The 26,819-nt window shown below is 38.6% G+C and overlaps 1 protein-coding gene across 2 annotated transcripts in view; it reads right to left on the bottom strand.

Moving 5' to 3' along the window:
* Nucleotides 1-1,396: 1,396 nt before the first annotated feature.
* LOC149467755 (kyphoscoliosis peptidase-like) overlaps nucleotides 1,397-26,819 on the bottom strand; it is a 62,407-nt gene continuing 36,984 nt past the window's right edge. For both annotated transcript variants that reach the window (XM_089671237.1, XM_089671238.1), the window contains 10 exons: nucleotides 25,825-25,887; nucleotides 20,371-20,439; nucleotides 18,617-18,664; nucleotides 16,913-16,984; nucleotides 14,456-14,538; nucleotides 12,339-12,447; nucleotides 11,848-11,965; nucleotides 7,072-7,260; nucleotides 6,794-6,984; nucleotides 1,397-2,508 (listed from right to left, as the gene is read on the bottom strand). In XM_089671237.1, coding sequence (XP_089527363.1) covers nucleotides 1,598-2,508; nucleotides 6,794-6,984; nucleotides 7,072-7,260; nucleotides 11,848-11,965; nucleotides 12,339-12,447; nucleotides 14,456-14,538; nucleotides 16,913-16,984; nucleotides 18,617-18,664; nucleotides 20,371-20,439; nucleotides 25,825-25,887 — 1,853 coding nt within the window. In that variant the 3' untranslated portion in view covers nucleotides 1,397-1,597. The remainder of the gene's footprint in view (nucleotides 2,509-6,793; nucleotides 6,985-7,071; nucleotides 7,261-11,847; nucleotides 11,966-12,338; nucleotides 12,448-14,455; nucleotides 14,539-16,912; nucleotides 16,985-18,616; nucleotides 18,665-20,370; nucleotides 20,440-25,824; nucleotides 25,888-26,819) is intronic.

Raw genomic sequence — 26,819 nt, 5'->3', positions numbered from 1 at the left:
ACAAAATGTTCAAGTCTAGTGGTGAGGTTACAGGTAGTAATAAAAGCTGTTTCTCACTACAGGAACAGGGTAAAAGGAAGAATAATACTGGGACATGCTCTAGCGGGGGAGGAGGTTTGGGGAAAATGCTCGGTAGTGCTGTGCCCATCCAATGTACTTTTTCAGCTGCTTCCAGTTTTGGCACATTTCCCACACAGTTTTCGGATGCCATTAACATTCTATGATGCCATGTGCTCCCTGTAAGCTTTATGTTGTGAGTGCTGGTTCACTGACATCAACTTAGAATCCATAGGAAGTGTCATCCTAGGATGAAAATAATGTAAGGAATAGAGAGTTGCTCAGGTAGTGTTGTCACTGATGTCTGTCACATATTATGTGCTTTCTTGATGTCATAATGTATTGCATTATGTTATTAATATAGTGGTATCTATTGTTACCAGGTGTGGAGTGTGCTACCACTGCAGCCTCTTTATTGTGTATATTTGGTATATTCTTCTGTTCCTCCCTTCATGTTTTATCTCTTATTGTTCAGAATAATTTCACTTTTAATGCAGAGACAGGGTTTAGGGATGTCATTATCTTCTTTCACTTCAAAAGACCGGAAAATATCCTCTGTACTGTACCTATCTGAAGTAAAACTATGTTGGATTTAAATTCTGTGTTTTATTGAACAGTTAAGTTGTCTGTGGATTCTGCTGAATCATCAAGTGACCATACTGACTGTACAGGCTGGGATCTAAAGGTGTATGTCATTACATAAAGCAACATTTAAACAGAACAGTCACCACAGGATCTGAAGTCTGCATACTGAGAGGTTCACCCACGGCTTTGGATAAAGGGGTACCACCAGTCCTCCTGTACAGGACCAAAGCCAGCAGGGGTGATCAGCAGTAAAGCAATTACTGGAACCAGTCCCCTGTATGGCTGTCTCTGCAGCAGCTGAAAGGTGGCTTCTTCTCCTCTTCCTCCCACTGGCTTTCAGCTGCTGCAGAGAGAGCCATACAGGGGATCGGTTTCAGTCATTGTCCCCACCCCCTCCTGAGGTGTGCCCCTACACCCATAGTGCTGCCGGCCTCCCTCCTGAGCTTTCCACCAGCAGCTGCAAGCACACAATAGGATCCTTCAGGATGGAGGGTGGGGAAAGAGTCTGGTAAATATGTCACATTTACCAGCCCCTTCTGTTCCTGAATGAACACAATAAGTGATTGGTACTGATCACTTACTGTGTTCATTTATAACTGAAGGATCGTAACCTGTGTTTTTTGGGGGTGGGGGGCCCAGGTTGCCTGTATGGGGCCCTGTGGTTTCTAACAGCAGTCTAACAGCAGTCCTGGGTTCACCAGGTAATCAAAGTTAAAGATTGTCAAAAGAAAAAGAAACAACAAAGCCAACACAGTTATTGCAACCAATGAAGGGTTTATTTTTATTATTAGGATTAGTTACAGTTTAAGTACACATTTAGTTAGATGCATCATCTGTGTGGCTGACAGGGTCCAAAATCCTTAGGCAACATGGACAGAATGGGTTATCAAGGCATATGGTGATGGTTGTGATGGTAAACTTAAAAATATTTTGTGGTTCCTTTCATCGGCTTAGATCAGTTTGCTTTGTTTTTTACTTCATATTTTATCAGGTAATACCAGGTGTTTGGTTCATTAATATTTTTGACCATAACAATGATATCTTGTCTATCTGCTGTACTGCATGTTCCTTCCCAGTAATTACTGTCAGAGAACGTAAAAGGGATATCTTTTTGCCCTTGAAAACATACTGCAGCCACATCAGGAATGTAAAACTTGAAGGAAACATCAGTATTTGCAGGTAAAATGCCTTCTAGAGGCTGCACCAACTCATAGTTCTTGGCCCAGTTAGAGTATGTTAGTGGAAACACTGGCCATCCTACTGTAGGGTTGGTACAAATAATGAGATAATTGCATATGTATGTATAATTACTATTATCATTATTATCAGTCTTGATAAAAACCTTTAAAACATAGGTTCCTGCCTGAGGAAGGCAAACATTTATGAACACTTTGTTCTCTTTTTCTATTGTGAATATGTGCCTGTTCTCCATCTCCGATGTCATTCGTACTTCATCAGACTGTAATTTACATAAAAAATGTAATTTCTGCTTCAGCATGAAATGTATAGTACAGAATCCATTATCCGTATAAATCACTGGATCTGCATGTGAAGGGTTCATTAGCCCTGCTTTTTCAGTTAGCCTGTTTGGGCCTACAGGATTATGGATGCACTTTGGAATCTTCATATTGCTGTCAACGTGTTTGCAATGAATTCTGTATTCTATAACCAATTGCAATTCTTCTTCAACATCTTCTTTTTGGGCAAAAATATTTAAGTCATGAAGACCAGTCTGTTGAGGATAAATATCAAGCTTCATTCCATTGTCCAACATTGTCAGTATACCTGGACCTTCTTGACCATTGAGGTTGAAAAGGAATTTGAGATCATTGCAGCTCTCAATGGCAATAGAGACTTTCCCTATTGCTAAAGATATCACAAAAGTAGGTCAATTAAATGGATAAGACATAATATTTCAGCAGTTTTAAAATAAATCTTTTCAATAAGGACAATATGTAATTCATTAACACCCCAACTGAGAAGCAAAATTTAAACCAGTGTTGGATGAGACATTCTACTTACTAGGGGATACCCCGGTGGACCCTGATTCTACGTAGGCCCTGAATAATGTTTCACATTCCACTAAACCTGAAAACTGACTTTGTTGCATCTTATCTTGTAGTATTCTAAATTATGTATGACCAATTAAATGTACAAATGATAAAAAGCAAACAATTTTTTCTTAATCCTGAAAGTTTGAAGGCCTATTCACACTGGTGTGGCAAAGTAAGATGGGGTAAACTGTACATTTTACACAACACAAGTAAATGCACAATCCTCAGTGCATTGCCATATCTTTTACCTCTTTTTCTGCTGACAAACAATTTTGGATTAGAAGTTTTGGCTAGAGATAGACTTTAAACATTACACCTCAAAGTACTACTAAAGTATATTGTATGACAGTCTAAACAAGTTCCAAATCCAGTTATTATGTAATGCAGATGTCTCAAAGTAAACAAAAAAATTTCTTTACCTTCCCTTATCAGAAGCAAATTCTCACCTCTTACATCTCCCCCACAACACTGCTGTTCACAGTGGAAGTGATTCAGTGGTAAAGTCAGTGCTGTAGATTCATGAAGCAATGGGCAGAACTAGGTGTGGCCAGGTGCTGATTGAAAAGCTACAGGCTTGTGACTCAGCAGTAACACTATCAGTAGGGTCGCCTCTTCAACATTTTTTCATTCTACTCTTGTGCAAATAAACACCACGTACATGGGAGTGGCTTTGAATTCAATAGTAGTGCAGAGCTGTAGTCACACTATCACAGAAAGTTGCATGTGGATGTCACTGGTAGGATCAACAGGTATTTGAAGGATTTTTTCAGAGTAAGAGTAACTGTAAGTGCAGCTTTTCTTATATTAAAGTGCTGCAGCACATATTGTTAAAGGCAGGCCATAGTTTTACTTGACCCAATATTCCTCTTAATCCATCCCTCACACCTAATCTAAACTTCGAATGAAACTCCATGAACTTCACCATGCATTAATACACTGCATAGTCTGAATGGTTCCTTAAATTGGCTAAGGTTAAGATCTAAGGCTCCATAAAAGTCACTTAATCTGAAGCTAGCTGTTAAACATAATGTTAGCTGTATCAGCTCTAATATTAGTGCTCATTTATGGTTTCAAATATTTTCTTTGAAACAATGACATTATATTGTGACCATTTGAGGAGTCCCATTATCTTAGTTCATAGCAACTATTGCACACCTTAGTCTGACACCACTTTACATTAATGGTATTGTATATTGTATTATTGAGACCTGTGACAGACAAACCAGTACAATGGCTTTTGTAGGTGACTACAGGCTAGCCTCTTGCCTACTGACCATGGGCCCTGGCATCTGAGGGGGCTCTATTCTTTGGGAGGTGTGTGCCTGGGGGACCTTTTGGAGTAGTTTTACTTTGGATTCAAGTCCATGTCTCCCCAAAACACACACAATAAGAGCACATTCTGTGCCCAAACCAGCATTGACTGCTTCAACCCCCCCCTTCTAGACTCAGACTCAGAGCAGATGTTAATATAATCATCTCAAGACAACCTGATGCTGAGGTCTCTTACTGTAACCTGTTTATTAAAGTGATGTGTTTACTGTGTTTTTCTCCCATTGTTAATTGAGTTGAGTCACCTATTGTTTCTGTGTGTTGGCTAGTCCTCCTGGAGGTCCCTACATGATGGGATTAGTCTGGTGTCAGCTTTACCTCATTATCTAATCAGTGTAGGATATTTATCCCAGTGTATAATATTTGTTTTTATTGTTTATGTAGGGACTGCCTCTATTTCTGAAGTGTATAAAAAACAGTATTTCTGTTCAATCAACAGTTCCAGTTGCACTTAAGCTAGTGTCATCTAGTCTTGGGTGCAATGCCCAACTATAACACCTTGTATTGTGTCCCAGCAGCGAGGAAGCAGTTCTCTGATGGAGGCACTCCAGCAGGGTGCCAGGCAGTCCATCATAAGACCCAACATATATATGTTATACAATAGGGATGCACCGGTACCCTTTTTTAATTGGCGAGTACAAGTACCGATTTTTTCAGTCAAGGTCTCACCGATACCGAGTACCAATACTTTGCATCCCATGCTGGGCAGCACAGTGGCTAAATGGTTAGCACTTCTCCCTGGCAGTACTAGGGTCCTTGGTTCGAATACCAGCCATGGCACCTCCTGCCTGGAGTATGCATGTTCTCCCTGTGCCTGCGTGGATTTCCTCCGGGTACTCCCGTTTCCTCCCACACTCCAAAGACATGCTGGTAGGTTAAATGGATCCTGTCTAAATTGGCCCTTGTATATGAATGTGAGTTAGGGACCTTAGATTGTACACCCCTTGAGGGTTAGGGACTGATGTGAATGTACAATATATATGTAAAGTGCTGCGGAAATTGAATATAAGTAACTGAAATAAATATAATAAAAATAAAAATGCTGTCACAGAAAGGAAAGCTGCTTCACAGGTGCTGACCATTTCAAAGCCATCTAGCCCATACTGTCATCTCTGCACAAAGAGGAGAGAAAGCCCCAAGGATTTCAAATCCCCAGACCTGTGAAGCAGCTTTTCCTTCTATGACAACTTGGGATCGGTACAGGGAGGTTTCTTGCATCACTCCTGTATGAACTCAGGCTATGACAAATCTGGGTTCACACAGGAGCAATGGCTAGACCACATGTGATTTGTACAGGAATTGCATTCCTGTTCAAATCGCATGCTATTCTTTACGGTGCAATTTGCGTCCATATATTTTGTATTGACGAAAATAGCACCGCAAAGTATCGTTTTTGGGTATTGGGAACATGTTCAGGAGTACGAGTACTCTTGAAAATACTCGGTATTGGTGCATCCCTAAGATACAAGATATATTTCACACTGAGTCTTCAAGAGGAAACTATGCTATCTTCATTAATGTATGCCAAGTTTTTAGTTTTTATGTAACACACTGCACTGTTACGGATTGAAGAATGTTAAATGGCCACAAGATGACAGGGCTCTACAGCTCAGTTGACACTGGAAATCATACAGCAATGTTAAGAATGATAGGACTTGTATGCTGCAAGCAGGATTTCTTCATTCGGTTTAGCTGACATAGAACTGCAGATCCTAAGTGAATGAGCAAAGGGGCAGGAGCATATAAAAAAGGAAAGGCGGGAACCCAAGGGGGGAGGAGAAGACTAAAAGAGAGAGGCAGGACGTGTGTGAGAGCAGAGTGCCAATCCACTAGGCCTCAGGCAGATTGGACCAGAGGACTGAGAAGGGAATTTCCAGATTGCTGATTGTAATGAGAGCCAGGATAGTCGATCATGCATGCAAATAGATTGGGTCATCGCCATTGGCACCACTATCTCCTCAGGAAGGCAATGAGAAGAGGCCCCCCCCCCCCAGCAGCAAGGCCAATGTTTTGCACCAGAACTTTGAAGGACCATGTGAGTGGATTCCCAACCCATACCACACAACCATGTTACAAGTTCAGTTACTGTTGTTGCCAGTTATTTAAGTCCAGGATTCTTACAACACAGACTGCCATATAGAGATACAGACTCTGTAGCCCAATCAGTACTGTGGCCTATCTACACCAGTAGCCCATTTAAGTACTACACACAATATTTCAGCCTTAATCATTTCTACTTGCCTGATGGGCAGGCACTGTAAAAGGTAAAAGCATATTATCTCAGGCCTATTCTATACAGAGAAGCAACAAGTTCCACCAGTCAAATCTTTCACTTAAAGGGACACACCAGCTAAATGCTGTTACTCCCCCCCTCCCAGATGAATAATCACTATACCCCTTTTACGCAATTAAACCCCCAGCTTATTGCCTTTATAAAAGGGAAACTCTGCTTGCTGTGTCATCATCTCTGGGGAGGTGACATTTCTCATAAAAAGGGACTACTCCTTCACTGTGCACCTAAAGAGCTCCAAAAAGCCGACAAAAGAGTTACTCCAGCATTGTGTGATGTTCTATAAGGGACTTTTCTCTTGCTTAAACCCTCAGAGAATTAAACACTGGCTCTGGTTACTGGCAGTCCCAACAGGGAACCCAACATACTCAGCAGCTCTTGAGGGGGTAATGCTACATATATACAAGGTATAATCTATGCTTTATATTGTAAATGATTTGCCATGCAAAGAGAAAGGAGGATGTTAAGCTGTTGTTACCTGTTTCAATATCTCCTGTGCGAGGTTGGTAGGATACCATTCCCAGTCCGTAAAAGTCACTATGAACATGTGGAGACCTTTCAAAGATCTCCAAAGGTACTTTTGTGTGAAGTAATTGACAGTCTCCCAGTTCAGGGAAATGATCCTCTATAAAGAGGGCAGGATGGGTGAGGAAATAAAACTCATCATGCCTAGAAAATATAAGCAAGAAACAAAGTTTATCTAACAAAAAAAAACAACACATCTGTTTAGTATTTTGGGATTACTAGTTCACTTACCTAAAATTGAACTTGTTTATTTTCATGTTAATTGTACCAGCTCCCCATGTGCTGTCCAGTAGGTGCCATCGATCTTCCAGATACACCATGTTCCAGGCATGATCTGAATCATCAGTGATTTTTTTCCCTACCTGATATCCGGCACCCTTAGAGTATCCGTTGACTTTCTTACACTGTACTCCAGCAAGACTGCATACAAAATAAGAGTATTTCTCCACGTAAACACATATGGCAGAAAATTAAACTTTTACAAATGTATCTACCATTTATGATCATAAGGGCTCATTCAGATGGCAGATTAGTGCTGTGCTCAGTGCTGAGCCACTGGCAGATGCGTGTGCATTAACCTTGGAGCTGTGTGCAGGCCGCTCATAGAAATGGATGAACACGCAATGCTGGCAGGGACACAAGTGCATGTCAAAGTTTGACATGCAGGCAGGAGCGGGTGGTCAGATCCGAACACAGAGGTTCTGCATTCGGATCCATGCAACCGCTCCTGCCCACATGTCTAACTTTGTGTTTGTGCCAGCAATGCCCAAAAATGTAATCATCATAATGCATATGAATCCCTCAATACTGTATCCCATTGTGTCAATAGGCAACTTATATCTTTTGGGCCATCCTAATATTTATTCCCTACTTGCTTAACCCCTTCACGCCTAAGTGTAAAACAAATCTTAACGCCTAAGCACAATTTTACAAGGTTGACATGTGTTAGTAAAACCCTACATATCATCACAACTACTTTGTGCATCCAGGTGAATTATACCTTGTTTTTTTCAGGACAAATTGGGCTTTCATTTGTTGGTAAATGGTAATGGATATCTCCTGTTTTTTTTTATTATCAAAGAAAAACTGTCCCAAAATAGTAAAACACTATTATAAATTTAACTGTGTGTTCCTTTTTACTACCATAACCTACTACCAAAAAACAACTCAAAATAAATTTTCCAGCTCTTGACGATAGCAGCATTACCATATATGTGCATGTTATTTGTTGTTTGTACCCGTAGTACAGCCCAGAAACAATACTGCGCATTTTGGGGGTTTATTACTTAAAATACACTGACACTAACTGGCACTGATACCAATTTAAAAAAAACAAAAACCCCTGACGTTTGACACAAACACTAACCCTGGCACTGAACTAAATCAAACCTTGATCTAGGTATTTTTTTCTTTATTTTTTTTCTTTGATTTTTTAAACATTTATTTATCTTTTTTTTCCCAGCACAAAGACAGGCATGCGGCCCCACGGAAAAAAGCCTAGTTCTGTGAGGCCACATATTTGTGTGACATCGGCGTAAAGGGGTTAATGAACCATAAATAAAAATTCCAATTTAAATGTTCTTAGTGATAAACCTAGGTAGCTGCATAAAATATTCTGGAATGTATTGGGGTTAAGTGTAGTTATTTATATATTTATTTTTCTGTCCAGAAATACTATAGATGAATATGTATTTTAGTCTAAAATGATAGCTAACATACATCATTAAGCTACTACATTAAAGTCAAATATGATTTACTATTTTGTTAAAATGGATTTAAATCCTAATTGGATGATGTTTAATTTGCTAAAATTCTGTACATCATAAACAATTATGTCATTTTTTTTTCTTAGAAAATATGTTTTTTTCATCCTATTTTACATCTCAGTGCTTCTGATTCCTCCAGCCTCGTTCAGCCACTTCTCCCCATTGCTCATGGGGGCTTCTGAATTGATTATATTAGTTAAACAGGGTTGCGCACTAAGTGCTGGTGCAGGCGCCTGTAGTCCCCAGTAGAGTTCTTGTGACAATTAACAACAAAGGAGAACAAATGAGGGCCTTCATGGCAGCATTACTAGGTAATCTTTTTAAATAAAAGCTGTAGGTTTACTTTACTGTGTTAAAGATTATAAGGGGTCTCTGTAACAGGATTTTTTTTTTTTGCTTGTATGAGTAGATTCATATATTCACACACACATTGTTTCTTGACTTCCTATGTACAGAACTGAAGAGTACAAAATTTAAAAATATTTTGTATTTCTTTTTAGTTACTGTATATAAATATGAAATAATGCCTATGAACATTTGATTACCTGCTGTTTAATTGTCTCTGGAATACATAACTGAACAACGGAAGTGACAATCCCCTTGTCTTTATTTCATAGTGTATGAAGCCTCAGTTAGAGACAGACAGCCTACTGCTGCCTTATTAGAAAGCAGAGAATGCTCTGTTATTGCAGTTTCTTGGAAGTGTATGTGTAAGTAATGAAAAAGTAGCATAAATTTCACCAACAAGTATTGCAAAAAGTAAATTAAATAAAAACTAGAAAAGCTACAATTTCTGGGGAAATTGTGTGAAGTGTTCTTCCCTCCACCAGTAGTCTACAACTCACACTCTAACTTTTGTCACTCTGCTGCCTGCTCACACACCTGGGTTCCTATGGCAACTCACTCTACAGCAAGGGCAGAGAAGAGCAGTTAAAAACAAACTGCTCCAACTTGCTCACTTCACTGGCGGTTGTCATCTTCAAACGGTTGTAGTTTAAAAATTATTAATCGTACACCGAAGAGTTTTATATTGTGAGAATCAGAAGACCCAGACCTACGTTTTTGATGCATAGTATGTCTCTGAAATATTAAAAATGAAGAAATCATGTCCTAATTTTTCAGCTCACACTCTACCTTTTGCCAGCTCCCACTCTAGTTTTGAACATTCCGCCATTCATTTCTATGGGACCAGTTTCACCACAAAAACGCCGATATTTCGTGAACCATTCAGCGAAACGTTCCACAAAGTAATAGCACACCAATCGGGAACAATCCGCATGTTTCGGTATATTACTGTCTATGTAGTGTAAAAACTGTGGGAGGAGTTAGGGTGGTAAATTTGGCTATAATAATAAGAATATATATGTGAGATAACAGTAAGTGGTCTTGCCATGCAAGAACACTTAATAGCCAAAAATCATTATAGTTTCTCTTTAAAGCATGTATCAAGGCAAATTAAATAGAAAACATTTGCAGAACATACAGTATCTGCAATATATCCATATTTCACCATGTTAATCATTTTAAAGACCCTCTACGTACAGAAAATACCTTTTGATCTGCAAGGCACTCAGCTTCTAAGTTCTATTTGTGCTAACAACACACAGCTTATTTGTGAATGGTTGTCAGCCCTGCCCAGTGTCTTTTCCCAAACTAATCAAGCAGTTCTACTTTGGGAGCTTCATAACATAATGACTAATTATTCTGTAATCCAAGATAGAAACTAGGAGAACACAGGAAGTATGCGGAAGACATATGACAGTTCTACATTTCAAGATTAACAGGGTTTATAGGTGTTTTTTTTTTTTGTACTTATCAAACAAATATAACAAAATGCTTTCAATAATATATTAAACAGACCAAAAGGGAGCATATAAGAAAAGTAAATTTTTAGGTTTTAGATACAACTTTAAGTGGAGGTCCAGTCAAAATAAAAAAAAATTAAAAGTCAGCAGCTATAAAAACTGTAGCTGCTGACCTTTAAAAAACGGACACTCACTTGTCCCTTGATCTTGCTGTGTCCTCAGTCTGGCCAGATTCACCAGCCATTCTGTGTCCCTGGCACCAGGAATCTTCAGTGTGGGCACCCAGCTGTGACAGCTTATGGATTCACAGCTGAATGCTCACTGTGCATGATGAGTAGTGCTGAGCTTTCTGAGTAGTCCCATAGTCATCTGGGACCTGTCACGTCCCAGAAGACTACGGGGTGGGAGGAGAGGAGGACAACTTCCACTTCTGATCGCCTAGGCAATCACAGCGGAAGTGGGAGAGGGTACCTGTTAAATTTGGGTACCCCCTCCCCTCCGCTCCCCAAAGGTGACAATCCTTAAAGGGGCGTGGGTGATAGAGCCTTAAAGCAGAACTTCCCCTCTTGGGTGGAGCTCCGCTATAAAGTCGACGCCCGGATTTTTCCTAGCTATGCTTAAACCTCTAACTACTTTGTAGAAGGAAAATGCTTATACTTACCTATTCACAGGGTGCTATGAACTGGTCATATTATCGTCTCCCAGCGATGGCTTCAGGGAAGAGGAGGGACAGCCAGCAATGGATGCCCCATAGTAAGCCTTAGGGTGACATCACTGCCCAGGTTCTGAAGCCATTATCAATGCTCTATCCTCTCCCCTGATGCTAGTCCCTGGGGTGATCACATGTCTAGGTTGGAGCACCCTCAGCTTAGGTAAGTACTGTATACACAACTTCCTTTCACAGGGTATTTAGAATAAGAGTTAGTATGGGGGTGGTAGCAGGTGTAAGCATAGTTAGAAATAGTATGGACTTCCACTTTAGGGTTTACTGGTCCTTTGATCTACCAAGGGCATACAGAAGCTGACCTTTTATTCACTGAAAGATTTTGGCTCAAATACCGATGCTATTTTTCTGCCAACTTGCTAAATATTTTTTTTGACTAGTACACATTAGTGACACTGCCTGATTGTTCCAAGTAACTCTCCAACATGTCACAAAGTTTATTTAACCCTTTCATGTCCAAATGTCATTGACGCCTGGATGCCCAAGCCGAAATGATCAGTGTTAGCATATGTCAGTGAACATTAACATTGCATTGCATACCTAAATATTTTTCATACTTTGTAAGGACATATATGTCTTTTAGATGTAAACTGTTTTAATAAAAAATGTTTTCTGTTTTTTAATATATGATCTTCAGGTCAGGAGTAGCAAAAGTTATCATACATATTTTTAGTGTAAGCAAGGCAGAATAATTGACCGTGATTTATTTTACCTGCATATATGTTGAAACAATGATGAATATCCAGCGCAGACACCTTTTCGTGTGCGAAAGACATCACTGGCATTAGAAGATCGGAGGATTCTATTCTTATAACCTTGAACATCATATTCTACAGTACATATACACATAGATAGGTATGAAAAATGAAAACTTCTAATTGTGGTATATAATGACACAGTATTTTTATTAAAAAAAGCAGACAATTTGAACCTACTAAAGTATGATTAAAGGTCATCACATGACATGACCCATGGTACTGGGTCTTTGTAAGTGCACCCACTTTTTGAGGATCTTAGCCTGAGTGCCAGATCTCCAATCAATACAACCAATGGAAACCATACAATCAATAAAGATAAAACGCTATCACAATGTTATGCAATGAAGAAGTAGGGCACCTTCTTTGTGCCTCTCTCTTCTTTATTTATCTTATTCTTGCTTTTCTTCTTATTTTAAATTACTAGCCATATTTTAGCTGAACCCACCTATGTGGTGACATATCCATATCCAGGCAGCTCTTGTTTTCTCCAAGTCTGTCTTAGTCACGCTTATAAGTTCTTTCACTAGTTGTTCAAGTGTCCCTTTGGAATCTACCTTGAGTGAAAAATTAATAATGATATTAAAATACCCATTATTTTTTTTTATCACATATGCAGTTTACTAATATTCAATCACAGTCACTTACATTTCATAGTGGTTCAAACAACATTCTGCAACTAAAGCTGCATTCTGAAATAGTCCAAATACATGAAACCAAAGTATGTACAAGTTTTGGTCACCCCAGTGATAATTTAAAAAACATGTGCCATCCATATTTCATATAACACCATCATAGCTAGATAAAAATGTTAATTAGTGGCACTTCTGCTTTCAAAGAGTTAAGGTAACAGCTTCATAAAATCCAAACAAAAGAGCCAACTGTAAAGTAAGAATTAACATTTTTTCATATACTATCTTATTCTTCTATGGTGTAGACCAGTGTTTCTCAGCCTTTTATCACTCACGGCACCCTTTACAATTCTGCACAATCTTGAGGCCCCCATTCAAAAATGTAAAAACAAAACTAATAATTTTACACAGTGCAGTCATATCCACACACGTAGGACACCCAACATTACAGGTGATTTATTTTTCCAAAGCAGATACACCATTATGGATACTGACTAGTGTTCTCTTCTTCTTCATTTTTTCTCCCTCCCTTTCTCCCTTTCAAAGACATCCTCAGGTGCCCAAGGTCCTCCTTATTAACTTATGATTCATCAGTTGTTAGGAAGCCTATAGTTGGCCTACATATTGCCCAAGGTTGCAGTGCAGCACAAAAAAAGACCTGTTTGTACAGTATGTGTAAAAAAAAGACAGGCTTGATCACTCACCAGCTTGTTGATAATTTTTGGGTAATTTGGGGCAATGCTGTTACCCTTGAAGAACCCAGACAGCACCACAGGGTGCCACTGCACACTGGTTGAGAAAGGTTGGTGTAGAGGGAAGGTTGCTGAAAGATCTTAAGCATCTGGCACACATCTGTTGTGTGCCAGATTCCTGGTGTCCACTGCACTCTACCTTTCTGTCTTTATGTCTGAATAGAGGGGGACACAAACATCTAACACTCCCAGGTGTGTTGAAATGCAAAAGGTTTTCCAGCGAGGTTGTCTCTTGCAGAGCAGAGGAGTTTAGAATTATATTAATGCTTTAAAGAGCAATTCCAATTGCAGATAAAATCACTTGTGATTTTGAAAGACTGATAATGCCTAGTGTAATACATTACTAGAGTATTTATCACATCAAAGCCTACATATTAAATTTTTTTTTTTAAGAAGAGATTGTATTAAGAGAGGTATAGACACCAGAGAGAGAGGTATCATTTCACCCCTGTACAAATCATTAGTAAGACCTCATCTGGAATATGCAGTTCAGTTTTGGGCACCAATTCACAAAAAGAACATTGGGGACCTGGAGAAAGTACAGATAAGGGCGACCAAACTGATAAGAAACATGGAGCTCAGCTATGAGGAAATATTAGAGTAACTGAAATTATTCTCTCTTGAGAAGAGGAGATTAAGGGGGAATATGATCAACATGCATACACACAGAGATGGTCCATATAGTGAACTTAGCGTGGAGTTATTCACTTTAAGGTCATCACAAAAGAAAAGAGGGCACTCTTTACATCTGGAGAAACAGAGATTTAATCTTCAAATAAAGAAAGGTTTTTTTCACACTAAGAGCTGTGAAAATGTGGAATAGACTCAAGAGCTGATTCTGGCCAGCTGAGTAGATTGCTTCAAAAAGACCTGAATCATTTCCTAAATGTACATAATGTAACTGGATACTAACATGTATTAGTAAAGTTGATCCAGGGAATATCTAATTGCCTCTTGGGGGATCAGGAAGGATTTTTTTCTGCTGCTGGAGCAAATTGGATCATGCTTTGCTGGGTTTTTTTGCCTTCCTCTGGATCAACTGTGGTTATAGTATTGTGTGTATAAGATTGTATAAATTTGTTTTCCCATTTTAATGGTTGAATTGGATGGACCTGTGTCTTTTTTCAACCAGACTAATCTATTTATTATACAATATCTGACAGAGAAATGCTGGTTTGTACCTCTGAAGCAAAACGGTCCAAGTTCTTAAATTTCTTCAAGTCAATCTCCAGAGACTTTAGATTTGACCTGTCCCAGGGATAATCTAAGTTGAAAGAAGACACAACTGTAAAAGACAAATCTCATACTCATATAAGAAAATGTAAACGTTTTAGTCCTCAGTTACATTTATACTGAATTGAAATGCTATCATATCACCTGCATTGCATACAGTATATGCTTTATTAGGAAGAGCAATTTTTTTCAATGCTTTATTTAGGAATTGCAGCAATGCTTCAATGTCTTTGAAGCACATCAAAACTTAATTTTCAGATAGTCTTTGAAAAACGTTCAGACAAGTCCTTGAGTTCTACAGGAGGAAGCAGCCCACACAGTGGCAAAAACAGAGCATTAGAGATGATAAAATTATACATGAGAGCATTAGAGATGATAAAACTATCCATGGGGTGGTTAACAGTAAGACAACACTATTACTAGTTTGGTTGAATAGCCTGAAGAAGTTGAGTGTAACACAATTCACTGACTAATCAATTTGGGGTAACCTAAGTAGGAAGAGGAGAGCCCAGGGAGTAATCGGACAAATGTGTTGAGGCTTCGGGGAGCAAGTGAGAGATCATAAGCATGTGTTAAGAAGTTGTAGCCACCGATCCCAATGTTGTATTTGGAGGGAAAATCTCTATGAAGATATATTTGTTTCTTATAGAGGAGGGTGGTATTGACTTCCAGAAACCAGGATTATATTGAGGATGGGACAATTTGCATCCATTTACGTACAATTCATTTTCTTGCAGCAAACAAAGTTTTATATAAGAACACTGTCGGAAATGTATCTGTGGATCAGGGAATAGACCTAGCATGCACTGCTTGGTGTGTAGGGTTATTGGAGAACCCGTGTGGTCATGGAGAACCACTTGTACCCAGAACCCCTAAGAAGAGCAATTTAACAAATTGTATAAATCAAAAAATGTGTTGTACAGTAAAAAGGATACCAGACAAATATAAATTAGATCTTGAATGCATGATCTAGTCAAAAGTACAGAATGAGCCCTGAAATGCATACGGAGTACACATTGGGGCTTCAATTATATCCAAAAGGTATAGAAACACTGCGAGTTATATGCACAGATGAACTGTTTATATTTTATGGACACATTTTGCACTTTTTATGAGATTTTGGCTTATCATCACTTGCTTTAAATTTATAATTGTAATTATGTGCTGTGCATACAATGTTACTTTATATATTATGTGCTATAGAACCTATTTTTTTACCTTGGCATTTATACATGGTACTTGATAAAGAGTGTAGTAAAATTTTCTTAAAGTGCTTATAAAGTCATAGTGTTTTTTAGGTTATTGCATTCTCTGCATTATAGGAGAAGTAGGGCCAAAGCTCTTTTGACCCTACTTTTCCTGGGGATCACAAGAGTGCACCTCCACCTCCTTCTGTGACCTGTGTTCAGCTGACATCACTCAGCCAGTTCAGACTCTGGAGACAATCCCATTTTAAAACAGGGATCCACCCAGATGCCTGGACCAGCAGCTGGCTCAGCCTATCAGCTAACCGCTGAGAGCCTGAGTCAGCCACTCCCACCCCCTCCACAGCCCAGCGCTCCAGTGAGCTCTGGAGGGGTAGAGCAGAAAGCTGGTGACTGACAGTCACCTCCTTCTGCTCACTGAAGACCGAAAAATGAGAGATCAACAGTCTTTAAATGCTCTTGGTGCAGAGGCTGCAAGGGACAGATGCAACATTGAATTGATGCTGCATTTATCTAACTGAGTATAAATGTTTATTTTTATTAATCCTAAGCTTCTGTTTTAAGGTAACAAAAACTTCCCATTAACTGCCCCACCATTGTTAAACACTTACCTGTCTCCTCTCATCGCTTCAGCGCTCCCCTCTCTTCCTGGTCTCATGGTCTCATGGGAGATACTGAGAGCAGTGGGAGCCATAAGCTCCTGCTGATATCAATCAAACTCCTGTGGGGAGGGTATGGGGCATAGCTTATCAATGCTGTGTGTGTCTATGGATGCACACAGCCTAGATCAGAATCATGCATGCTTGAGTACTCCCATAGCAGCCGGCTTGCTAAGAAGGCACCTGGAAGAAGAAGGAGTGGACAGCACCGTGGGGGACTGCCAAAGAGGGGGTAAGGAAATATTGTTGTGCAGAGCAGGTGAGTATATTCTCTTGTTTATCTAAAAAAAAAAAAATTTGGCCTTTAGTACCACTTAACCTGTCATATTAATGTTTCATCTCCCAGAACTCTATAAACACTCCCCTCAGTGACTGCAGCCCGTTCCTATTTCGCCTAAAGTACTGTAATGTGTATAACATACAATAGAATACTGGTCCAGATAAAGTTGTACATGGACAGAAGAGGCTGTCAGGGTCTGTTTTGCACCCCGCCAGGAAAATGATACATTTTATATACATAAAGATAGACTTGAATTTTTACCAAATTTTCCAGAATGGTGTACTTTTGGCTTTTTTCGGTCTTGAAGGTAACTGTCACCCTTCTCTTTTTGTTCTGAAAAATGAGTAAATGTACTCAATTGTGTATTTATGATAACAGCTTGGACATTTTGCATGTGATTCCTCTCTCACTTTTCAGAAATATAGTTCTCCCATATGTCTAATAGGTGCAGCTTATTTATCTTATTTGTCTGAATTGCAAATAGATCACTTCATCTTTATTGATAGAAGTACTGTACCTGGTGATTGATTTCTCTCTTTTACTGAAGGTCTGAATTTAGAGAAAAATATAGGCTTGCAATAGCTCATCTCTACCTTCTACAAATGCTAGCTGCCTGGCTGTCAGTAGCTTCACCTGGAATAAGCATGAAGCCAGAGAAGTCACGAAGCGTTAACACAAGGATAAGAATATTTTTATTCTCACCCAAGTGACCGTAATTTTCAGGTCCCATTGGACTCAGCTATGAAGAACTTATAAATATGAACCTAAACCTGCAAATTAATATATAACGTCCCCTTAAATAAAGCGGAATACTCCAAATGAAACCAGTCTTGTACAACTGGTTTATGTGAAACCAGTTCTGTAACTCCATATGAAACTAATCCTAAAATTAAATATATAATGTCCCCTTAGATACAGTGCAATTCTTCAAATGAAATCAATTTTGTGCAAAACTTCAAATGAAACCAGTCCTGTAACTCCACAATAGTGTTCCAATACGTGAAAAAGGTGTTGGAGAGATTACCAAAAAACGAATGACAAACGGGTTTGCCCCATTCTGTTGACCATACTAGAGGTAGATGGTCAATAATACAGGATGAGTTTACATCTATGTGGGGCACAGGAGCACTGTCCAGTGGAGCACTTTAATATAATTAGAGCACCAGCACCGTTTTGCACGTATTGGAACACTATTGTGGAGTTACAGAACTGGTTTCATTTGAAGAATTGCACAAGATTGATTTCATTGGAAGAATTGCACTGTATCTAAGGGGACATTATATATTTAATTTTAGGATTAGTTTCATATGGAGTGACAGTACTGGTTTCATTTAAAGAATAGCACAAGACTGGTTTCAGTTGGAATATTGCACTTTATTTAAGGGGACGATATATATTAATTTTCGAGTTAAGGTTCATATTTATGATTATGTGATGTGCGAGGTTAAGTTATATAAGAATTTGTTCTGTGTTTTTTATTTACACATTTTTAATTGCAGCAGTCACTAAGATACACATATATTATTGATTTGAGATTTGTTTTCCTGGGCAAAATTTCATTTGATTTATAAACAACTGTCACTTTAAAAAAAAAAAAAAGAAAAGGTCCTTATCCTAGCATGTTAGCTTTGTAAAAGTAGCTTAATAGCCTCAATTCAGACAGCTAACACACCGCTTTAGGTGTCCTGAAAGTGGCAGTTATTTTTAGTTAAGTCAAAATGAGCTTAATAATATATTTTTCTAATTAATAATAAAAATGTTGTTTGTGTTTTCTGAAATAGCACTATCAGTTTTGTAAACATTCCCGGTGATTATATAAATTGAAAAGAACTGTGGTTTAGTGATTGCAATAAACATATGCTTAGTGGGAAATATTTTGAAATGTGTTGTTAACTATCACTCAAAATAACAAAATCCCCAAAGCCTACAAAAAACATTTTTTTGCCAGTCTGGAGGACTACTTACCATGTCTATCACGCTTCATCTGTCTGTTTTTCTCATCATTCTCAAAGCCTAAATCAAATAAGGTTTAATGACAACACAAACAGAAGAAGAAAATTAGAATTAAGTATGAAAACAATTGTCAGTGCAGAGTCTGTCTTCCATGGGGGAGTGAACTGGCAGGTTGCAGGGTGTATTAACACCTAATATGTGAAGTTTTATGAACCTGCCATAGGAAAAACAATGATATATATTTCTTCTAAATGACTGTGGATCTTTCAGACATTTAATTCACAGTGAGCAAACATCATCTAACATCTAACACATCTGTTCCATTAAATTTAAACAATTTGAAAGCAATCAAAGCAATGCTTCTGTTTTTATATTGAACTCCCTGTGTCTATGTTTTAGGCCCTAGTACATGAGGTTTAGGTATTTAACCCTGGTACGTGAGCCTCCAGAAGTTTAGGTGCAGATGTTACATTTGGACCATCCAACCCTGCCATTAGTAGCCTATCAAACTCTATCAGAGGCTGAAAACTTGACAGAGCTGGAAGGTGCACAAATGGGACCAATGCCTGGAACGCAAGCAGTCTCTATTCTCACAGAGTTCAACAGGCTGCCAGCAGTAGGACTGCATAGGGTCACAGTATCTTTCAACTGCACCTAAATCCTGGAACCTCATGCACAATGGCTAAATGCCCATTGTCCATGAAGCCTTAGAGGACACATGGTAAGCATTCAGCACCTACACTATATGGCCAAATGTTTGCAGACACCTGATTGTCACACCTACATACTGTAAATAGCCAAAAGTAGAGTTCAGGTGTTTCCAGTGAAAGGTATGGTAAATGTTACTGCATGCAAAGGAATTTCAGGCAATGATGTGCTTCCATTCTTATAGAAAGTAGTTTGGAAAAGGCCCATTTCTGCTCCAGCTAACTGTTCCCCTATCCACCCACTAGGTCTATGAAGACATGGCTTGACAAGATCATTGTGGAGGAACTCGAGTTCCCTGCACAGAGCCCTGACTTTAGCCCTATTAAACACTTTTGGGATGAATCAGAACAGAAATTTGGAGCTAGGTCTTGTCCATCATCAGTACCCAAACTTACAAGTGTGCTTTTGCCTGAATGGGCACATACTGTATTCCGACAGACACACTCTAAAATCTTGAGGAAAGTCTTCCCAGAAGTGTGATGGATCTTACAGACGCAAGGGGGGCCAAGTACATATTAATTGGAATGAGATGTCCAAAAAGCTTTTATAGATGTGATGGTCAGGTGTTCATAAACATTTAGCTGCAGTATATAGTGTATCTTCCCTGTGTTCATCTGCATTGTATTTTTCTGTACTATAGCGAAAATAACTCTAGCAATGCTTTATTAGAGGTGTCAGTGAGGATGAGAGACCATGAAACAACTGCCTTGTATCTCCTTGTTCCTGCTCTCTACAGAAAAAAGAATAATTGGGTACAGAACACACAGTGATTTTCCAACATGAAATTGAGCATTTCGTATAGATATTGCTCATACTGTATGTGTCCCAGAGGGAACTACATCATGGCCAAAATCCTGCCAGATTGTTGTCAGTGACACAGATCATTGGTTATAATTAAAATCCAAAATATGTTCTTCCTTTAAATGATGCTTACAATGTCAAGTAACTTGTATGTTATATTGTGCACTGCAGCCAAATATAATTAGAAAGTACGGTATATTATATCAGAGCTGATCTATACTTTCTTTGCCTAACCCACAGGACAGCCTAATTTATACCTGCATTTGTAAATGACAAGTTGGTGCTTTTGTCTTGCTTGCTCTGTTCATCATGGACATCTAGGTTACCTGGTAAATACATTATATTGCAGATATATTACATTAGTAACTTTAGAGCTGTAAAACACACCCGTTAGATAATTATTGCAAGGAACAATACACTAGCACCTCTTAACATCTTTGCTTTTCCCCTCTGATGTGTTTTCCATTAAAATCAATGAAAATGTATCAAAACACGTCAAGAGCATTGATGTGCATTAATGTATGTTGTCACACATAATTAACATGTGTTTCTATGTACTTTGTATTGAATGTCAGCAAACATCATAATGCACATTGACCTGCATCATGACATGTAAATGTGTCATGGCGCTCATTGATGTGCATACTAATGCATGTGTTGATGTTTTCCACTGATTTCAGAGGTAGAGGCACCAAAGGAAATTGCATATCTTAATGCAAATGCAGTAACCCATTGCAACCCACCAAGTTTAAAGAATATGTAAACCCAATATTTCATATTCCTGATATGTGTCTGCTCTACTATCGGGCCCAGACTGGTCATAGGGCACACCGGGTATTTGCCTGGTGGGCCGGAGCTGCCTGGATAGGAGAGGTGGCAGGGCGGCACATAGAGGACCATGCATTTCTCGGTTCCTCTATGTTCCGCCCAGCCACTTCTCCTATTTATATCCTGCAGGCTACGTGCCCTGGGCTCCTGTATGCTCCCCCTGTGGCTGGCCCCCCTCATTCTTTCTTTCTCTCTTTCTTTCTTTCTTTCTTTCTTTCTTTCTCTCTCTTTCTCTCTCTCTCTTTCTCTCTCTCTCTCTTTCTTTCTCTCTCTCTCTCTTTCTTTCTTTCCCTCCTTTATTCTTTCCATCTTTCTTTCTTTCCCTCCTTCTACACATCTCTCTTTCTTTCTCTCTCTCTGTCTCCTGTTTCCCTCATTCCTTCTTTCTTACCCTCTCTCTTTATTTCCCTCCTTCATTATTTCCCTCTTTCCCTCCTTCCTTCCTTCTTTCCCTCCTTCCTTTTTCTTTGCCTCCTTCTATGTCTCTCTTTCTTTCTCTCTCTTTCTCGGTCTTCTGTTTCTTTCTTTCCCTCTTTTGTTCTTTCCCTCCTTCTTTATTTCACTCTTTCCTTCTTTCCCTACTTCCTTTTTCTTTCCCTCCTTCCTTCGTTTCTTTCTTTCCCTCCTTCCTTTCTTCTGTTCTTTTTTTCTTTCCCTCCCTCCTTCCTTCCTACAAAAAATTAAAAAAAATATAAAATTGTAAAAAAATTTATAAAAATAAAAACCTACTGACACTAGTGGCAGAACTAGTCACTCTTGCAAAGGTCACTCTTGCAAATGGGCCCTGCGTTCTGCCACCAGGCTCTGAGGAAAGGGTCCCCGGGCTTTGGACTGCTCAGTCCAAAATGCTTGGGCCTATTTTTTTGTCCCAGTCCAGGCCTGTGTACCATGTACTTGTATTAAAAAGTATTCCGTTCTCTTTGTATTGCTTGATTTGTGTGAAATCCCTGGTGATCCTGCCAGTACCTTTGATTTCCTATTAAAAACTGACCACACTAAGCAGGAGAGCACAGCATGGTCAGTTCTAACTGTGCTGGGTAATTAATGTGCTCTCCTCCAATGATCAGACTTGCACTGACACTCTTCTCCCTGCACAGCCATTCACTGCTGTTACTCCTCCCCAAGCTCTTATGCAGCTGAGAACAGAGGTTATATGATCACTTACAAAAAAAGGAAAAAACGGTATATAATTTTTTTAATATATCTATATACACATTTTTTGCCTTTCATTTCTATTTTAAACTGAATGGGTTGTTTTACAAGATGAGGGATTACATATACTTTAATTTTCCTGATGTTAAGACTAGTTCAACATGTATTCAAATGGTTTCCATGACTGTTGCACTTTGTCACTTGCAATGTTTTATGGGATAAGCCTGTAATTTTAATTGTAGGAGAAGCAGTGACTTATATTGGAACTTCACTCAAAAGGGGCAGTTCTGCTTTTCCTCCTCCTACCCCCATCACTTTACTGTAAGTACTGCAAGGGAACTGTGGCAGCATGATGTGCTCTCATTTACCAACATTAATCAACCTCTGCATATGATCATTATAAACTTCATCCCCATACAAGTCTATGCTTGAAGCAGGTCAGATTCAGGTCAGAAGTAGGTAAACTGCAGGTCACATCTACATGTCAATTAATTTTGAATGACCTCAGACGTGTCACAAACTGTTGCCATTGACACAAGTCCAAAGCCCATTGTCACGGGCTCTTGACCTTATCCTAAATCTGTGCATACATGTACATGATCCAGCCTGCACATGACGCTCGCCCGCTCGCAGTAAATGTACTGTGGGGGCTTGGCAAGTGGTTAAAGCAGAGCAGAACTGCATCTTAGTACCACAAACCAAAAATGCTATACAATTCATTTTTAATATTCAAAACAAACTCCTCCATCCATTTTCTGTGACGCATATTCCATACGTCCTGTGTGTAGGAACTGCTGTGTCACACATTTCACAGAGCCTGCCTTCGGAACTACAGAGGGGCTGAGAGGAGGCATTTCAGGAGGCGGAGCCAGTACATTAAATCACATGTCTCAGGCAGCAAGTTACCATGGGACACATAGTCCTTAGAGATTAAAAGCAAACAGCAGAGGAGATGCTACAAAGCATGCAGGGAATACAGGAAGCTGTGGAAAGAGATGATCAACAGACAGGCAGCACTCACAACATGAAAGGAGATTTTTTTAAAGTAAGCTTATTATTGGATATTACAATGTTTTTTCTAGTCATATGGTTATTATTTTCAGCACTTTTTGGCTCTAATTGCAGAAAATAATTACCTTGATTCAAAGCCATTCATTAAAAACTAGTGAATTGAGCCTGCAGTCCTTTATTGTTGCTATTACATGCAATTACATACAAACATAAGATAACAGACTTCTATAAAAGGGACTCAGCTCAGAGAATAATTACAATGCAATTCAATTCTGCTATTCAAAGTAAGGTAGTAATACATCACGTGACATTATCTGAATAGAAATATTATATTACAGTTATATCAAATGTCATACAATGCTACAATTAACTAGTGTGAACTTCGCACCAAACATTTTGATGTTGTTGCTCAGAGTCTTAAGCTGGCCATATACTAGTAGATCTTCAAATGAGAATATTCATACCAACATTTGTTCGAAAATTATTTGTATGTACATTCGATGAATGGACGAATGTTATTAAAAAATTTCACTTGTGTTTAACATTTAATTTTAGAATAAATGTAATTCCTGAACGAAAACCACATTCACTGTTAGAAAGTTGTTTGCTTGAGAATTTCTCATCCTGCTCCTTCAAATTTTTTCATCACTGTGGTCAAAAAACGTCAAGTTGACACCACTAACTAGGAAATTGAACAAATGTTTTTAAAATCAAAATTTTCAAACAGAAATATATACATGAAATAATATAAACACCCAAATCATATAGTGTTGTAGTAGCGCTAAATAAATAATAAAATGTGAAGTAAAAATATAATTATGACAAAAAAACAAATAAACTGTCTGTGATTAATGTGATAAGAAATAAATTCAAATTAAAAGTGATCCAAAGATCATGAAAACACATAATAAAGTGATACAAAGTCCATTAAATTAATTCTCCTTCACCTTGTGTTATAGACTGACAACCAAGTGATTCACAAGAATCCCCCACATGGATGGAAACTCACCACAAATATTTGCCTTCCACTCTCATGGTTGGCAAAAAAGCTTCCTGCGATAATCTTCCCAATTATAGATGACTTATGAATTGCGTGAGACAAAGATTCCACTGCCTAGACCATGTAAAACAAACAAAAAATGCTCCAATGGTGTAGTATGAACAACCAGATTCTTTTAATTAAATGAATGGACCTTACTCACAAGCAAACTGATAAAACAAGCCCAAATGATGTGACCATTGATAAGCCTGAAATGATCATAGACCAAGTGCTCTCACCACCTCCGGTTTGTTGGTATCTGACGCCGTCGCGTCACTTCCGGTCACGGTCCATGTCACTTCCGGTCACCGCACTGTCACACCTTGACGTATTTTATCACTTCCTACTTACTCATAGGGGTGAGAGTGCAATGCGGCATGCTGCTCTCTATAGAGCCGATGCAATGGTAGCAATGGTTTTATGATCATAGGGAAGGTCATCCCTTTGGGCTCTAAGTAAAAGGGATGACCTTCCCTATGATCATAAAACCTTTTTGGGTAAAGCTCTTGATTTTTGTTTAAGTCACAATTATTTCTGGTTCAGTAATAATTTCTACAGTCTAGTGGCATAGCCATGGGAGCAAGGTTTGCTCCCACTCTTGCTAATATTTTTATAGCAGAGTGGGAGGACAGATTTGTATTCCAGCAGCACCAACCAGAATTGATATTTTACAAAAAGTTTATAGATGACCTAATATGGATATGAAAAGGTTCTGAGATCAATTTACATACGTTTATGACCAAGCTAAATACTAACCGTAATTCCATCAAATTGGATTACCAATGGAGTAAGGATTCTATTCACTTCCTGGATGTTATCATACAGAGAGTGAATGATTCATTGGATACAAAAGTATTCTTTAAACCCACGGACAGAAACAGCTATTTATCAATTAGGTGAGTAAGGTCCATTCATTTAATTAAAAGAATCTGGTTGTTCATACAACTCCATTGGAGTGTTTTTTGTTTGTTTTACATGGTCTATCTCGAGGCAGTGGAATCTTTGTCTCACGCAATTCATAAGTCATCTATAGTTGGGAAGATTATCCCAGGAAGCTTTTTTGCCAACCACAAGAGTGGAAGGCAAATATTTGTGGTGAGTTTCCATCCATGTGGGGGATTCCTGTGAAGCATTTGGTTGTCAGTCTATAACACACGGTGAAGGAGAAGAATTGATTTCATGGACTTTGGATCACTTTATTATGTGTTTTCATGGACTTTGGTTCACTTTTAATTTGAATTGATTTCTTATCACATTAATCACGGACAGTTTATTAGTTTTTTGTCACAATTATTTTTTGGTATTCACTTCACATTTTATTATTTATTTAGCGCTGCTATAACACTATATGATTTGGGTGTTTATATTATTTCATTTATTATGGTCTATATATAGTGGCAGCTTTTCTTTTTTACATATAGATTGCATTTGGCGCGATACAATAGGTGTTGATAATTGTCACAATCATATTATCACATTTATTTTTCTTTTAGAAATCTATACATGTATGGTCAGCCTTAGCTAGTGGTGTGTAAACCCATAGGGATTATTTTTATAGCTTCTGTTTAAACATTGTCCATTTTCAGTACATAATTTAAAGCCACAGCCCACCCAACCATTATGGTGTATTTTAGTTTAGAATGAGTGTTGGTGGATAGATGCCAACAAACCATTTTCTTACCTTTGTTAGTGTATGATGAGCTGATATTGTCCTGCCTTCTGGTCTCTGCACCATTTCTGTCACCTGACAAACACATTTCATTATAGAGATGTTTTTGTTTTTTTTTTATTTAAGTTTTTATTCAGTTTTACGTATAAAATACATGTTCCATCATTACTCTCAATATAACAAAGAAAACCATCCGTTATATCCCCTGCTATCATTATTCCCATTACCCCCCTCCACCCATCCCCACCCACCCTAAAACCTACCCCCCCAAAGAAATAAATAAAAAATAAATCCACCCACTCTGCATCTCTCCATTACATCTTTTCCTAAATAAGGGTTACTTTCACATATCCCACTCTATTATAGAGATGTTGTACAGACAATGTTGGTACATCAAATGCATGGAAACATTGGCCTAATGTACACAGGGGTTACATAGTTACATAGTCTGGCTGAAAAAAGACAAAAGTCCATCCAGTTCAACCATTAAAAAAAAAAGTTATAATCCTATACCCACAGTTGATCCAGAAGAAGTCAAAACCCCCCAGAAAAGCATGATCCAATTTGCTCCTGCAGGGGTCTTTTAGATACATAAAATGTACAACAAAAATGTTACTGTATAAGTTTTATATAAGAAATTTTATAAGACAAGTGTTAAAGTGTTACTGAACCCACAACAGTAAAATCAGTCTGTATCTACAGTAAAACATGCTTGTTATACTCACTGTGGAATCTAAGGAGTAAATCCTCTGCATTGTGTAAAAAGGCCGTTTGATTCTGACTTCTCTGCTCCTCCTCTTGTTCAAATGACCACATCTTATCTCCTGATAAGACAGACTGAACCATAGCCATTCTGCACATGCTAAGTTTAGTGTGTATTGCTAGAGAGGTTTTTTTTTTTTGTCTTGGAAGAGGGCATGTGATCAGCACTGGGCCAATCAGCACTGTCCAGACAGAGGTCAGGGGTTTTGCATCCTCCTAGAGCAGAATGAAAACTCCTCCTACAA

The sequence above is a fragment of the Staurois parvus genome, unplaced genomic scaffold, assembly GCF_062004578.1.
Source record: "Staurois parvus isolate SC_StPar_1 unplaced genomic scaffold, SC_StPar_1.0 ptg000102l, whole genome shotgun sequence".
Classification (NCBI taxonomy): Eukaryota; Metazoa; Chordata; class Amphibia; order Anura; family Ranidae; genus Staurois; species Staurois parvus.
This window is presented reverse-complemented; position numbering and strand designations above follow the sequence as displayed.